At 41.4% G+C, this 15,705-nt stretch overlaps 1 protein-coding gene across 3 annotated transcripts in view; it reads right to left on the reverse strand.

Annotated features, from left to right (window-relative positions):
• MYRIP (myosin VIIA and Rab interacting protein) overlaps nt 1–15,705 on the reverse strand; it is a 190,044-nt gene that overhangs the window by 174,174 nt on the left and 165 nt on the right. For 2 of the 3 annotated variants that reach the window (XM_052694297.1, XM_052694296.1), the window contains exon 2: nt 3,944–4,094. In XM_052694297.1, the coding sequence (XP_052550257.1) occupies nt 3,944–4,053 (110 nt within the window). In that variant the 5' untranslated portion in view covers nt 4,054–4,094. Of the gene's footprint in view, nt 1–546; nt 627–3,943; nt 4,095–15,705 lie in introns of those variants that run through there. The other variant, XM_052694298.1, reaches the window with a different exon arrangement.

Raw genomic sequence — 15,705 nt, forward strand, 5'->3', positions numbered from 1 at the left:
CCATGCAAGTATATTAAGTGAATAACACCTTGTGACATGCCCACATGGTACCAGAAGGTCAGTAATTTTTCCTCACAAATGCATTTTCCCAGGTGATTAACAGCAACGGTTTAAATAAGACAAAACCATGTCCCCACCACCACAGAAATGCTTTTCAAACCAGTCCAGCGTAAGTTTCCAAGGCTTACCACAAAAATACCACCACACAAATGACTTACTCAGCATTCAGTACAGTGATGGCCAGTGGTTACAAAAACACAATTTACGTGGCTTAGGCCACAGCCTTCTAAAAGCAAAGGAGCTACTGACAGAAAAGCCCTTGCTCAGCACCCAGAGGTTCTTCCCTCACTGAACCTCACCTATGCCTGTTCCTTTTCTACCCTTCTGCCTTTTCTCATTTTATACTTGTTTTGAATATTCAATTCAGTATTAGTGCAGCTGACCTTCAATCCGTCTGCATGGACTATTGTTTTCATAAGCAAGTTGGGAACACCCATCATTTTTCATCTGGTAAAATGATAATCTTATTTCATATTTAAAACTTACCTAATCTTACTTGCTGCACAGCAGTCCTAATCTGAAACAACCAGACAGCACATTTATAACAAATATAACACAACCTGTAAAAACAAAACCAAAGAAGGAATGTGTTTCGTGACAAGGGAGAAGACCAATACACACTTCCATGATCCAGAAGACTGAATACACTGACAGCAAATGGCAACAAATGAAAGGTGGCAATCTCTTTTACACATCTATTTGTGCAAAGAGGCCTATCTCACAAATAAACACTCAGCCTCAGAGACCCTGGTAAGCACTCCTCTACTGTCTCTATTAAAAAAAGCAAAGTGCAGACATAACACAGAAATTATAAAGAAACATGAGAAATTCAAACCTCAGAACAGTCCAATCTTCCCCTTGACTGACAAACTGCAGGAATGCAAAGTCTGAAATTAAAGACTAAAAACAGATTGTCCAGGAGAAAACAAACCAGTAGTGTGTCCAGTAAGTTTACCCTAAAAGGAATCTCCAGAAACTAATATCCCAATAGCCAACAGACAGCCTGAGTAGTTTGTATAATAGAGGTGAAGTACACAAGGCTGTACCATCACAGCCCAATGCTCAGAGTACTTGCTAAGCAACTCAAACTAATCATCTTCCTATTTATGCCAGACCTTCCTTGTTTATCTGTGTCAATTGGTTCACAGAGAACTAAGACTGCTTATTTAGAAGTCAGTGCTGTAATTTTAGCCTAAATGGCTCTGAATGATTATACCAACACTGGAATAAATAAAAATATAACACTACTGCCAAAGAACAGAACCAACACAATCAAAATAGAAAGATTATGGGTGAACAAGCAAGAAAGAACAGTAAATATTATTAATCTGATTTCAGACAGAGCCATAGCAAAAAAAAAAAAAAAAGAAAAGAAAAGGAAACTGCACTGATAGGGAGCAGCAAAGCATGACAAATCAACCACACTAATCGCTAGCTATTTATATGCAGTTATCTTACTGTTAGCTTACTATTTTTACCCAACTGATTTTTCACAAAACATACAAGAGCCTGTCTGATAAGTGGGAAGAAAGATATAAGTTTGAGAACTGCTGCTAAAATTCCTCCCTGCAGAGAGACTCAATACAGCTTTGCATTAAAAAAGAAAAAAATGCAGATGATCAGTATGGCTTCTTAGATGTGTTACATTTCACTTTAGTATTTACATAGCACCCATGTAAAATATGACAAAACTATATTACTGGGAAGAGGACAGTATGCACACAAGTTCTACCCTAACATACTAAAAAAAGTAATAATAAGGGCCTTTGACTCCCCCCAAACACATCCTTGAACTGGTGGCTCGTAGTGTTACAACCCTTCTCAAAAGATACATGCCAGCAGTTGAACTGCTATCTATTGTTTAAGGTCACACATTTTATTTGAAACAGATCTATGGAACTATCCAGACAAAAATATAGAACCTTTCTCCACACATTCATTATGTCATTTTGTTTAGGGAAATGTGTGAAACTAATTTAACATGCAACCAATTGCAATACTGTAAAAAACACTGGTACATTAGCTCTGAAACAGTTGCCACTTTTCCTACCATAAGAACATCCATCAGGAGCTAAGACAAACTTCAGTTCTTGTAGCATCTTACTGAAGTTTTCATCTCGGGCTAGAAGAGTAAAATCTTTCTGATCAATTTTCCGTGGGCACCCTACATCATCCTTCCCCTTCCTCCTTGCTGTAAGATCCAGTTGTACAGAACTGACAACGTGCCCAGAACTTGCGAACTGTGGTGTGCTTACCTGGTAGAATAAATCCAGCCACACAAATGAGCCAGAGAAAGCCCCTTTATCCACCCTTCTCAAGCTCTGTCTATAACCCCTCCTGGCTTTGTTGTGAAGGGTAACCAAAAAAATGATCAGTACAATCAATGTCAAAAAAGATAAAAAACACTTCTGTGTACCATCCTCCTCTAGTCTTTTTTCCCCCTGAAGAACAATCCAAGCAAGAAGCTGCATTGCATGTAAGAAATGAATGAGGCCTATGCTGCAAGTCTCCTTTCTTGTTCCTGATGTTCCAAATAGTTTCAGAAACTATTAACAGAAAACATGTGACAAAGAAGGGACTCTGCTCAGCTCCCCACTGCACTTCAATATGACACTAAATGCATTTTTGCTTTGCTGACTTCAGCTTGGTGCCAAATGATAAAGAAACATATCTGTGATAGTAGTGGTGCAAGGAAATATGCATTTGCTAACTATAAATAAGGACTTCAGACTATCCTGGATGGAGAAAAAAAAAAGTGTTTAAAGGAAGTATTAAAAAAATAAGAATTCAAGGAAATATAACTGAAGCTACAAGAAAAGTAGTGCATTTATGAATTCATGCCTCTGCCATTAGCCCTCCTTGTCACATACAGAGCCCCAGGGCTGAGAAAGCTACCTCACAACTAGTCTCATTTGCTTTATTCTGGGTTGTTTCTGCTTGCAATCATTTTTTTGTCAGTAACCTGAACACAAAGCTTCTGAACACAATGGATAGTGTGTCAGTGCTTATTCTGGGGAAAGAGATGGATAGAGCTTCATCTTCAGATATCAACATGTAGACAATGTATCTGAATAAAAGACAGACAACTATGAACCTCAACTGTAGAAAACAAATAATTTTCTTAACATGAACAGAAGTTGATGGTCACATTCAAGGCAACCACTGTTTAGACATACAGAGATTAAGAGACTATTCCTGTGGATAAGGCCTGGACAGACTAAACACATCAACAAATTACTACGCAATAATTGGATCTATGTGAAGAAGGTAGGATGTTTACTGCCTCTCTGAAGGAATGATTATTAATGCACAGAACACCACAAAATTGCACAGATGTGGTCATCTCTACTCTTCCTTTCTTTGCAAACAGGAGCTGCATGTAGTCAGGAGGAGTAATGTGTGTGAAGTGTGTTGAGTGGGGCTGTGTGAGCTTTGTCTGGGGTGTCCTTGGCTCCCCCACAGTCAGACATCCTTGAGCACGAAGTTGTGCCATGCCCACTCAGAACAAAGGAACAGAACACTGCTTTATGAGGCAGTGAGCATCTTCCAACCTGGTTGAAATTTAATAGTACATAGACTGCTCCGAGCTATTGCTCCTTGATTGGTTCAGCAACTTCCCAGGTAAATATTGGTGTAGTAGCTTAACTCTGCTATTTCTGGCAGTCAAACAGCTGTTAGAGCACAACCAAGCCTTTTGTTTTTTCCCCCCACAGAAGTTACATCCTTAACAACTACAGGTCAAACTGCGGACCTTTGATATCAGCCCAGTTATTCAAAGTATACCCAGACAACAAACCAAAGCACCTTTGTTTCTCAGCTTCCCCAAAACCAGCCTGCAGTGATCCAAAGATACCAATGTTTTCAACAGTGTTTTTAATCTTACCTCAGCCTTTCTTCTTCTTTCTTACGAAGGCTGAAATCTCGCTGAACCACCTGAAGCACATGCTCTGCTTCTTCATCAGTCAAGCCAGAAAGATCCAGTTTTCTGCCCATTGCACGCTCTGTCCTGGATACGAACAGTTATGAAGGAATACCTGAAATCAGAAACAGTAAAAAAAAAAAAGTAAAATATATTGAAAGAACTTTTACTTTTCCCCACGAGCTGAAATCACATCTCTTCAACAAAGAGAAAACATCTATCATCAATACTGGAGAAGAAATTTTTCAAGTTATATGCATTGAAGGCAATTGCCTTCAGTTTTGAGAAGAAATGCAAAAGGTGTTTGTGGTATGAAATGTTGAGGGAAGACTGCAATGCTGTCCTCCACAAGAAATGCATTAAGATTACTAAACTGAAGCGAGGTTTAGGAATTTCTTGAGATTTTATGCCAGCGGTTTGCAAAATGCGACCTCCAAGACTGTGCATGAACCAAGAACTTGTTTTGGTTTGTTTTGTTTTAATAATAACCACAAATGGTTTCTGCTAGCAACTAAGGATCAGGAATTATTTTAAGATGTCTTCAAAAAAGTGAGTACATACATTTCAAATGCATTTCCCAGAATAACTGGAAAATTTAGAAGTCACTACTACCACAACATCATTACTTCCCCTTCCTGTAAAAGGCAATGGAGAGAAAAAAAGAAAAGTAGCAAAGTTTACATGCAAACTGAAGGCACTATAAAGTCTGAGCTAAAGGAACACAGTACCTTTACTTCATTAATAGCCACTCTGTTTTGAGTTGTTTCCTCATGACCTTATTAATTGTGTCGAATGTTAGTAAACTCAGCTATCAGTATTAATTTCTACAATTTGATCTATAGAGTTATTTGGGCAATCATAAAGGTGTCCCTCACCACATTAAGTTACAGTTTCAGAAAGAGTACGTCATTTTGGAAAGTCTGTTATGAGCTCCTCACAACGTATATAATAATTAGGGACAAGCAGAAGTTCTTATACTGTATCAAGGAGATAAATAGGCATCAAGGGTTCCAGACAGTACTGCAGCACATACAAACTGTGTGCTTCCTGTACATCCCTTCAATTCAGCTGCTGACTGTGAGCGCACATTAGAAGGGGGAAATTTACCCTAAATCCTGGGCTACGTGGGCAGCCTCCTACCTCTTGTGGGCTGGCAAAGAATTCATGTCTATTTACTATTAGAGTCACCAGATACTGTATGTAAACCAAACCATGAAAATAAAAACATTGGGAACTCACTGTCTGCATTCCAATATCCTATTAACCTCCAAGGAACTTGGGTTTGGTTTTGTTTTCCCTCAGGAAATCATTTTTCTTCACTTTGCTAAATCACCTCTGATCTGGGAGTATCAGAGGAGTATATAAATATTTATAAACAGTGCTTAAATGTCTTTTTTCAGTAGATCCACATTAAGCACACTGGAAATCTACAACAGCAAATTCTCTAGAGAAGGAGCAGCATGGAAAAAAAAAGAAAAAAGACACCAAAACATTTTACCAGCCTAAAATAACTTCCATCCTTAGCTGAAATAACTTACACGAGGCAGTTTGCCTTCATTCCTAACACTTCTTTACTAAATATCAAACTGAATGTGAAATTTAAGCTCTCAGAGACATCAGTGACTAATGTAATTCCTTAGAAAACTTTTTCTCAACAAATCAACACACTGTAACAGGAAAGCTTAGGCTTATAATATGAATGGGTATTGTTTGAATAATACACTAATCTTAATACTACTTACAGCCTGGTCTAAATCTAATTAAAACTTCCATATTGAAAAAAAAATTATTGAATTTAACAGTTTAAAGAAAACAAACACACACAAAAAGAAACAGAAACAACTGACAAAATGAAATGCTTCTCAAGAACTGCCAGCAACGTTTCTGCACTTTATAGCAGCCAAGAGCACCAACAGAAGAAAGAGGATGAGCAGCACATTTCCCAGCCACTCACATGAAACCTAAGCTGCTTGCACTTGCAGCCTCAGCAGAAGATTAGCATTACATGAGGCTGGGAGGAAAAACCCAAACTTTTTTATTTTTTTCCTTTAAGTATCACTTTAAACAGATCCTACTCTTGACACAGAGCTCCAATGCAAAGTATGTTATGCAAATGGTCACACTGAGTATTGTACAACAAATATGTATCAGAGTTTGATGCTGCAGTGAAAGCCTCACTAGGAAGGCTGCACTGAAAGTCCTGTATCTACTCCCGGTCCACCAGCAGAAACCAGGCAAGAACTTCCTGGGCAAACTCTTCATAGGCAGGGCCACAGAGATGAAGAAGGGTTGGAGGATCCATCAAGCAAGGCAAGGCCAGAGCAGTAGGACTGCTCAGCCTGAAGGAGAGATGCGCTGCGGGCCTATCAAGTGCACATCAGGAAGAAATGCCACCAACACCTTTGTCGAGGCACTAAGAATGTTCTACGTGTCTTCTCACTTCGGCACAAGTTGCCATTGTGGTATCACACAATTCCACAACGCTCTACAGTTTTGGCTTTGAAATACTACTCCTGTGCACTAATGAAATGGGATAGAGAAAGAGTCACATTCTTTCAACGCAGCTACTTGCAGCTGAAGTGTTTCACACCTTCCCTTCGCCTGTTCTCAGCTTTGGAAGCACCAGACTCAACAGTAGAGCTTTTCCACCTTGCACAGCTACTGCACCATTTCCAGTATTTCCCAAGTAGAAAGCTGAGAAGAAAAAAAAACAACTGCTAGCAATTACATCTTTTGTTGTGCCACCAAATAAGTCGTCTTTATGAGCCTTACTGCCAGCAGACCCACGCAACCTATGTTACGACCTACATAATCCTGCTCAGTGTCCTGCAGTTATAGCTAGGCATTATATCAGCTTTTGCAGAAGTCTTCTAGCACCATAAGAAATTCTTTATCTAACCCTACAGTGAAGATTTTGCCCTTTTAACACATACAAGGTGAAAGACAAGGCCTTCCTCCACTGCAGAGCTCCTTCACTGTACTCCATACTTAAAAAAAAAAAGTTGTTTCATGAATGTCCCAAAGAAATAATCACACTGCCACATTATTTTTTCAATTTAAAAGCCACACAATAGGTAATATCTGAAGTACATGATGGCACACACCTTACTTGCTGACAAAACTAAATCCCAAGTGTAGAGAGAATCATCTCAAGACAGTTGAGCAACACAGACCTTATCCAAAACAAATAATTTAAAGAATTTCTTGATTTATTTATTTATTTTAAGAATTTCAGTGTGAAGTCTACATGCTGCAATAAGCAGCACCAAGGATATTCTTCCCTTTTCACTGGAAATAAAGTGGATTCCCAAAATAACGAGAGGGAAAATAAACTCGTGGGAAATACAAAACCTCCTCTTCCAATGAAAAATCAATCACAGTCCAGCTGCCTCTGACATGAGGACTTACATTTGGTATGCAATATCTTCAAATCAGACATAGAACAAGACCTCATGAAAGAGCTTATTGCTCACTAAGCCCAAGCCAATTTTAACTGAGATTTACTGCACGTATTTCCTGGTCTACCACCAAAGCAGAAAATTATCCTCCTCTCAGACTCACAGTCATCTTAGGTCAGAAAACTGAAGAGCTTGCAAGTTTCTGAGCAGCATTAGGTTTGTTGAGCTGAAGGTGGGGTGAAGCTGCAGGTTCAAAACAAAATTTATTCAGTCCCTTCTGGAAGAAGCATTCCAGCTTTATTTTATCACTTTAACTTCAAGTACTGGAAGGCCACAATGAGGTCTTCCTGGAATCTTCTCTTCTCCAAGCTAAACAAGCCCAGTTTCCTCAACCTTTCCTCATAGGAGAGGTGCTCCAGCCCTCTGATCATCTTAGCAGCCCTCCTCTGGACTCGCTCCAGGAGTTCCACATCAAGTGTTCTTTTTACAGGACAAAGGCCAAAGATTACAATGGAAAACTTCAGTTCTGTCACTTACATTTGACAAAGTAAAAGGAAATGCCATATGTAAAAAACAAAAAACTGAAATCCACTTTCCCAAATCCCTATTTGAGCAGGGGATTGGACCAGATGACCTCCAGAGGTCTCTTCCAACTTCAACCATTCTGCGATTCCATGAGATTATGATCACTTTATACTTATGTACCAAGCCTACAGCTGACACCCAAGCATAAGCCCTAGTGGGAATTCAAAATGTGCTATAAAAGCCAAACTCGTTGACCAGAACCACCTCTTCACCGTCAACAGCAAACTCCTAAAAGAAAGGCTGATCCAGAATCTGGTGATTGTGAAGTAAACGAAGGATCACAGGTCTCCCAATATAAACTTACAGCACGTGTTTCATTATAATTGATTTCCTAATTGATGTAAAATGAGAGTATACAGGAGCCTCATCTCCTACTATTTGTGTTGGATTTAGACAAACCACGTTCTATTTTCTCTAGTCAGCAGCAACTGCATTATGAAGGAGACGATCAGTCTGACAGCGCTCTGACTGTGAGAGACTGATGATTACTTCTGCCAGAGTGAGGAAGACAGCTTGGCAAGAAAGACAAAACTAGAGCAGTAACGTGCTGAGATGTGATCGTACCGTGGATGCCTGGCCTCTCCTCCACGTGCCTTCCATCCAAAGCACAAAGTGCAGCTCATAACTGTGACAGGTTGTCAATGAGCGCCAAGTGAATCATCACAGGTCAGAGAGAAACCAAAACATGGAGCTGGGCCATGCAAGCGACAAACGGAGAGCAGCAAACAGCCAGCAGGGCTTTCCTTCCTTCTTCTGCCCACCAAAACCCAGGAAGCAGCACACAGAAACACAAAGACCTCATTGCAGCCTTCCAGTACTTGAAAGTAGCTTACATGCAGCAGGGGAACTGACGTTTTACATGGTCTCACAGTGACAGGACAAGGGAAAACAGCTTTAAAACAAAAGAGGAGAGATTTAGGCTAGATGTTAAGAATTTCTTTACTCAGAGGGTGGTAAGGCACTGGAACAGGTTTCCCAGAGAAGCTGGGGGTACCCCATCCCTGGAGGCACTCAAGGCCTGGTTGAACTGGACCTTTGGCAGCCTGATCTGGTGGGCAGCAGCCCTGCCCACGGCAGAAGCTTGGAAATGGATTATCTTTAAGATCTCCGCCTCCAACCTAAGCCATGCTGTAATTCCATGATTTGCCCAGCTGGGCTGCACTGGCCTCAGCCTTCTCCCAGCACTCCTGTCAGCTCCAGCTCCAAACATCAGCCCTGTAGTCAGATGGAAGCCCATAGGGAGATGGAAGAAACAGCAGCTCCTCCTCTGTTCCTTCAAAAGATCCATGGCAGCTCACATCTCATTGTAAAAGGCAGACAGAGAAGACAGGAGTACTTAGAAAGGGGCTCAAGCTCAGCTGAGCCCAGGAAGGCTCAAGAATCTCTCTCCTGCCCTCTGGCAAACTATCTATTTCCTTTGTCAAGGTTAAGAAGAAGCATTTTCCACCTTGCTTTCTAACTCTGCAGAAAGAAATAAAGAATTCATACACAAGGAAAAGCATGTTAGAGAATAAGTCAGGATCACCCATTTTTTTTGTAAGGCATGAAGGATGGCAGATAAAGCCCAACACCATGCGAGCTGCTGAGCATCATGTAACAAAAAACCTCCTCCTCCAGTACCACAGTGATCACTATTTGAAAGAGTAGATACATAGGAGCATACCACAGATAAGATTCAACAAACTAGCCAAGAAAACTTAGACCCACTGAGATAATTCTCCCAAAGCCAAGAAACCAAAGCACCACTATTGTATAAAGCAGTGATAAGACCTCTCATCCAAGTAATTTGTATCTTTAGCTTCCAGAAGGTAACATGGACACAAAAAGAAAACTTTTTGGAATATCTCAAGCAATCTGGAAGCACCGCATTTCACCACTGCGTAGGAACTTAATTTTGCATTTCATTAAAGAGGAAAATGATTATGAAAATTTTTTAAGCTTCTCATCATAACTTGAAAGCCATACTGAGATCAAGCAATACAAGCTACAAAAGCAAACAGTTGAATGTATTGTTTGACTGCTATCAAAAAAATCTACACCAACCAGTATATAAACATACCACAGGCACACTCTACACAATAAAAAGAATTTTGCCTCCACACCATACGGTGTATTAACTGACACCCTACACCCTTTTTACTAAATATCACCCATCCGAATACCCCTACATTTGATCCAAGAACTTACATTTGATTGTGACAACATTTCTGTGGGAGCAGAGCACAGAATCAGAAACTTGGACTTCTGGAGGTAAGGAAATGCTTCCAACAGTAGTTGCCACATTAAGACTGCCTTGTCTAAGTAGCACCAGATGTGAAAACAAATTTAATACAGTGAATCACTGCTAATTCAAACCACTAACAGGAAGATCCACTGCAAATTACTGCATTTTACAGATTAGCAAGTAAATGAACAGCATAAAAAAAGCACAAATGCGTCATAAGACTGTGCCTTCTGCATTCAACCTGACACCTGTGAACTGTTTCTAGCTCTGATTTATGCTAGAGCAAACAAGAATCATAAGGGATACAAGAGAACAAAAAGTGACATCTGTAAAGCCACATGTCCCAACTCACCGAGATTTGGTAATGAGCTGCAGTTGGTTGACACATAACTTATGCATCATGAATGGAGAAAGGGTTTCAGAAGCAGGTTGTTTTGGAATTTTTCAGGTAAACATTTCTTAAGAGACAGAAAACGGGAGCAAAATACAGACAAACCTGTAAAAAGCCTCTGAAAATCGAACTGAGGGCTTGGGTTATCTGTCAGTTGTAGGGAAGAAGAGGCACTGGGTTGGATACGAGCTTGATTACCTTCTGATATCAGCATGGCACAACATAGAGCCAACCTGAGATCCCAACAATAAACATAAGCCTGAACATCACAAGTTCATACAAACAAAAACATTTGCATTCAAGCATAAAACCCAGTTAGGCATTTTCTGGAGTCTGACTTCACTGTCATGTCGTGACTTCTGGCTCACCTGTATTTGGCTCCAAACTGCAGCACCCTCCCTGCTCCTTTAGATAAGGGAACCGGAGCAGTTCATCTTCTTGAACACTTAGAGAGTCACTCAGATACCTTTGTTCCTGATTCTTATTGGGACTCACAGTAACTATCACTTAGTCAACTTGATTGTTAAGCCACCATCTTCAGGACATAGCTAGGACAACTGTGTAACCAATATATATAATATATAATATATAATATATAATATATAATATATAATATATAATATATAATATATAATATATAATATATAATATATAATATATAATATATAATATATAATATATAATATATTTTTTTAATGCAATTCCCTTCAACAGGGCCCACTCTCAAAGTTGTGAGCAGCATTAGCAGCACGCAGAAAGAGCATCCTCCTTTGATGGATCTCCATGATCAACAACATCAGCTTTTTAGATAGAAAGACAACTTCGTTTCCATTTTGGTACAGTACCTTTCCCTAATTTTTACATATTGAATATCCTTCACAGGTCCTACAGACCTCAATACAACACTGAGGCAACTTTTCAATTGAAAGCAGAATTTTAGGTATTTTTCACCTACCACAGCTACACAGTGGGTGCATTTCCATGGAGGAGGTGCAGATCACTTGGGTTCTACTCATGATCAAGTCTACACCACTTCCTCCATTGACTGTCCTCTTTGATCTGCAATACTAACTACAAACATGGAACAAGAATCTGAAACCTCATTATTAAACATCAGAAGAAAAAAGGGAGAATAATCAGGTTGATCTTCCCCTAGAGCTGAGTTGGTTTCTTCTTGTTCGGGACTCAGTGACTTCTATGCTTGCCTTTTCGATTGAATCCAAAATAGATGGTAGAAACCAACACCACCAGGGTAAATCCTTTAGAATCTTCCCCAAAGCTCTTGCAACAGTTTCTAAGATTTGGCATCCCATGCAAGGTACACCAAGCAGCGTGGGGGACAAGAAGTGAGGTGTGCAGGGATCTGCTCTCTTATGGGAAAAAATGAGATAACCTCTTGCAAGATAACCAATAATTAGAATAATGCACACACTGTACAACGTGAGGTACCCAGGCCAGTATTAGCTACATCTCAGCCAAGAGCACTTGAACCATATGCTAACTCTCCATGCCACAGCAATTAGTGATAATGGTAAAAATCAGCACTTTCTTATACAGATTGCACTGTGACGGCACATACAGCCCAAAAAGGGACAGAAGAAAATCATGCTAAAAGTCCTTCTGTGTTAGAGGTAACACCCAATAAGCAAAGAAGCCCTTCTAGTATTAGTTTCAGAAGAGATAAGGCATTCGTTTGCAAAAACAGAAGATTCACTCCTGAAACTGTTACCATGTTTTGCTTGCTTTCCTTTCTAGAAGGAAAATAGATTATGCACAAACTTCCTCCAAGACCTGAAACTCGGTTTACAATGGCAGATCCACACACTATTGTGCATGGAGGGGGTGAGGGTATTGGGTAAGGAACTGTTTTGTTATCAAAAAAGAAAAGCACACAAAGAATTTCTTGGCTTCAAGACTCATTCAAGCCAGTGGGAACGCCATGGACTTCAGCAGCCTTTGAACAAGACCCTACAGATAGCAATCACAAGCTACTGCAATCAATTTTCTATATTAAACTCCCTCAACACCCTTTAGACAGACTTGGTCCAGAAAATTATGGCTACATGAAATCAGTCGTCTGCTTATTCCTCTCCATCAATAAGCAGCACACATCGCAGGGAAGAGTCCAGAAAGTGAAGATTCCTGGAACTGCTGCCCAGTAGAATTGGAGCTTGGGATTTAGCAGGTAGGGCAAGCCTGCATCAGCATAACTCAGGAAAGCCACTTAATTGATCACCATGAGTCAACTTGAGACAATGCCATCTAAAACATCTCACCCAAAAGATTGATCTCCGCAGTGCTTTGTTCCTCCACTTTAGCAAGCAATACGTTATTTGAAGGCGTACTTTGCCCTGGACAACCCAAAATTTATTTCCTATTGCAGTGCTTTATCTTAAAACAACCAGGAGATAGATATGACTGCAGTAATTTGAATAGCAAATACTAGAATTAGTTTTTATTTACCTGTTGATGGTCATGAAAGAAGCTAAGAGGAAGCAGAAGGAGGTTTCTACTTTAATCTTCTCGGAGAGCAGCAAGACAATAAAATCCCGCAAGATGAAGGCTTTTGTTAGCATAACATTGTTTAAAAATAGGAAAAAAAAATAACCTTGAATTGCTTTGCTGTTGAAATTTAAATTTCTGGGCCAATATGCATTAATGTGTTCCTGTTCCTAGAACAGTATCTGTAAGATCTAAAAATCTGTGCTTGCAACAACACTGACAATAACTTCTGACTAGTCCAACCTTTGCAACGCTTATATTTTACTCACACCATGCCAGCATTGTTCAGTGATTCACTGCTGCTTTCCACTATTATGTTCATTCATTTATTTTCTGGAAATGCAGTATTTTTCAATAAGCATTCTTAAAAAAAAAAAGCTGGTAGCACCAATTTCTACTGAACTTTAAACTGCAAACAGGTTGTTATCACTAATCATTTACCACATAAATGATGGATCTTAATAGAGTGGGTATCACACATGAAGGCAAACTGAGACCTAGTCGTGGCTTGAAATCTTACTTTGCTCTTCTACAAAATTTCCAGCTCATACTGCATATGGGCCAAGTTTCTTTGACAATTTGAACAACAGTACAGTGTGCTTTGCTCCATGCTGAAATATAGCACTTATCTCTTTTCTAGCACAAATACAAGGAGCTTCGTCTGAATGTACACTGCTCCAAATCCCTAAATATAACAAACTTGCGGTTGGAGGTAGCTTATTTTCTGCCTGTCAGTGGCTCACAATAAATCAGATGTATTTATTATCTCTATATATCCATCTAGTAATTAACCTACCAGGACCTAAAAAGCAAATAAAACATTCCACAGAAGGTTGAGTTAGCCACTCAAATAATGGTTTTCCCCAAAGAACAAAAGAGTCCCTACAGCTCTCATGGATCTGTTTGACTACTTCCTTTCAACTTACCCAGCTCTCCAAGGGCAAGTTAGGGTAGTTTACACTGCCAAACAGCAGCTTCTGGTCTGACAATAGGTCATATCAATGTTGGCAGCAACACAAAGGAGTCTCATTTTTAAGCAGTTGTACTATTAATGGACAATAGCACATTTGGGACATACAGCCTTTCTTCGGCATCATCCATGCATAATTTGAGGATTTTTTTCTTTGCGTACGAGTTCTCCAAGTGGTCTGCTTGCTGCAATTACAAAGTGAAAAGGATGAACCCCTACCACGTTCATGCACATGGGTACACCCTACACAATCCCAAAATCTGGTTTAGCAATGCAGTGCATTCAGCTCCACTCATCAGGTTAGGGTAGAAACGGGAAACAAACTTAGGCGAATTAACAGAAGTTTCAGCTCTGGTTTTGCTGTGGAGCGTGACTGGGATCCATGCTAGGCAGCGCTGGGCAGGATGAGGGCAGCCTGTTAAGCAGCTCGTCTGGGAGGGCAGCACTGTGTCACACACACCAGAAGCCGTTTCCAGATGCAAGCCCTGGCACGGGGGCAGAGCTCTTCAGGAAGTCTCACACTGCCGTGCGGGTAATAAGGGTGGGTACCGGCATCAGGGAGCTCCCACAGGCAATCAGTGCGTCGCAGATGTGGAAGTGATGCCCTCCTGTTTGCGTCTGCCTTAGGCTCTGCACTAAGTTACCTAACAGATCCCACAAGAGGGCTATAGGTTTGCTGCATGCCTTTAGGATGGCACACGTGCTCTGATTTAAACCGGCACCTAAGCAGCTAACAGATAACACCACAGCTGGAGGGATCTGGCATAAGGTAACTTTCTTAAGCAAAAGATGCTGTGACAGAGCTGTGTAATAGACTGGAAGCGGCCAGCACTGACAGTCAGCTGCAGGGACAGTCAGTGCTTTCAGTGCAGTTCGCGGCAAACCGCTACAACCAAGAAGCAAAAGGAAAACCTCCCAAGCCTGAGTCAGAAAAACGCCTGCTAATGCATCAACCCTTCCCTCCTTTCCCTCTCCAGCCTTTCAGAAAAGGGCTGTCAGAGCAATGAGTAAAAGCTTTCCCAGCCAAATCCCGGCTGCGCTTGTGAAGAACTCCAGGCGCCACAGCACGACAGCTGCCCACATCTCCAGGAACGCAGAGAGCAGCGAGACGGTCGGTGCAAGGCAAACGGCACCGCCGGTCAGTAAGGACTGCTGGATTTCCATAACGCTCCGGCAGGGATGCACACCTGCTCTGAGGCGTTTGGGGATCTGCTGTGCTCGCGTTAAGCTACAGCACAACACAAAGCGCAGCACGCCGCACAGCCCTGCTTAATTAGCCTTCCCAAGAAAAGTCAGCCGGAGCCATATGGTATTTTCCTCAGCACTTACGATAAACTGACCTTGATACTAGCAAAACGCACGCTTCTGTGACTGAGGCAGGAATCACACGCGCGGAGCCCCGCGATGCGCTGGCAGAAAGGCGGCAGAGGAGGCGGACGCGCTATCCCCAAACCCCCGGCGCTCCCAGAGAAGTTAATCAAGAGTAAAACACCCCATTAAAGCCACCGCGAGGAAGCGCCGCAGCGAACAACCGCGGCGCGCTCAGCCCCAGCCCCGCGCCGAGCCGGCGGCCGGGCACCGCCGCCCGCAGGGAGGGCCGCAGCGCGGCGCCGGGCGCGGCGCGGCCCCAGAGGTGCGGACCCGGCGCGGCCGGGC

This window comes from Tympanuchus pallidicinctus, unplaced genomic scaffold (assembly GCF_026119805.1).
Source record: "Tympanuchus pallidicinctus isolate F22 unplaced genomic scaffold, pur_lepc_1.0 scaffold3, whole genome shotgun sequence".
NCBI classification, from domain to species: Eukaryota; Metazoa; Chordata; class Aves; order Galliformes; family Phasianidae; genus Tympanuchus; species Tympanuchus pallidicinctus.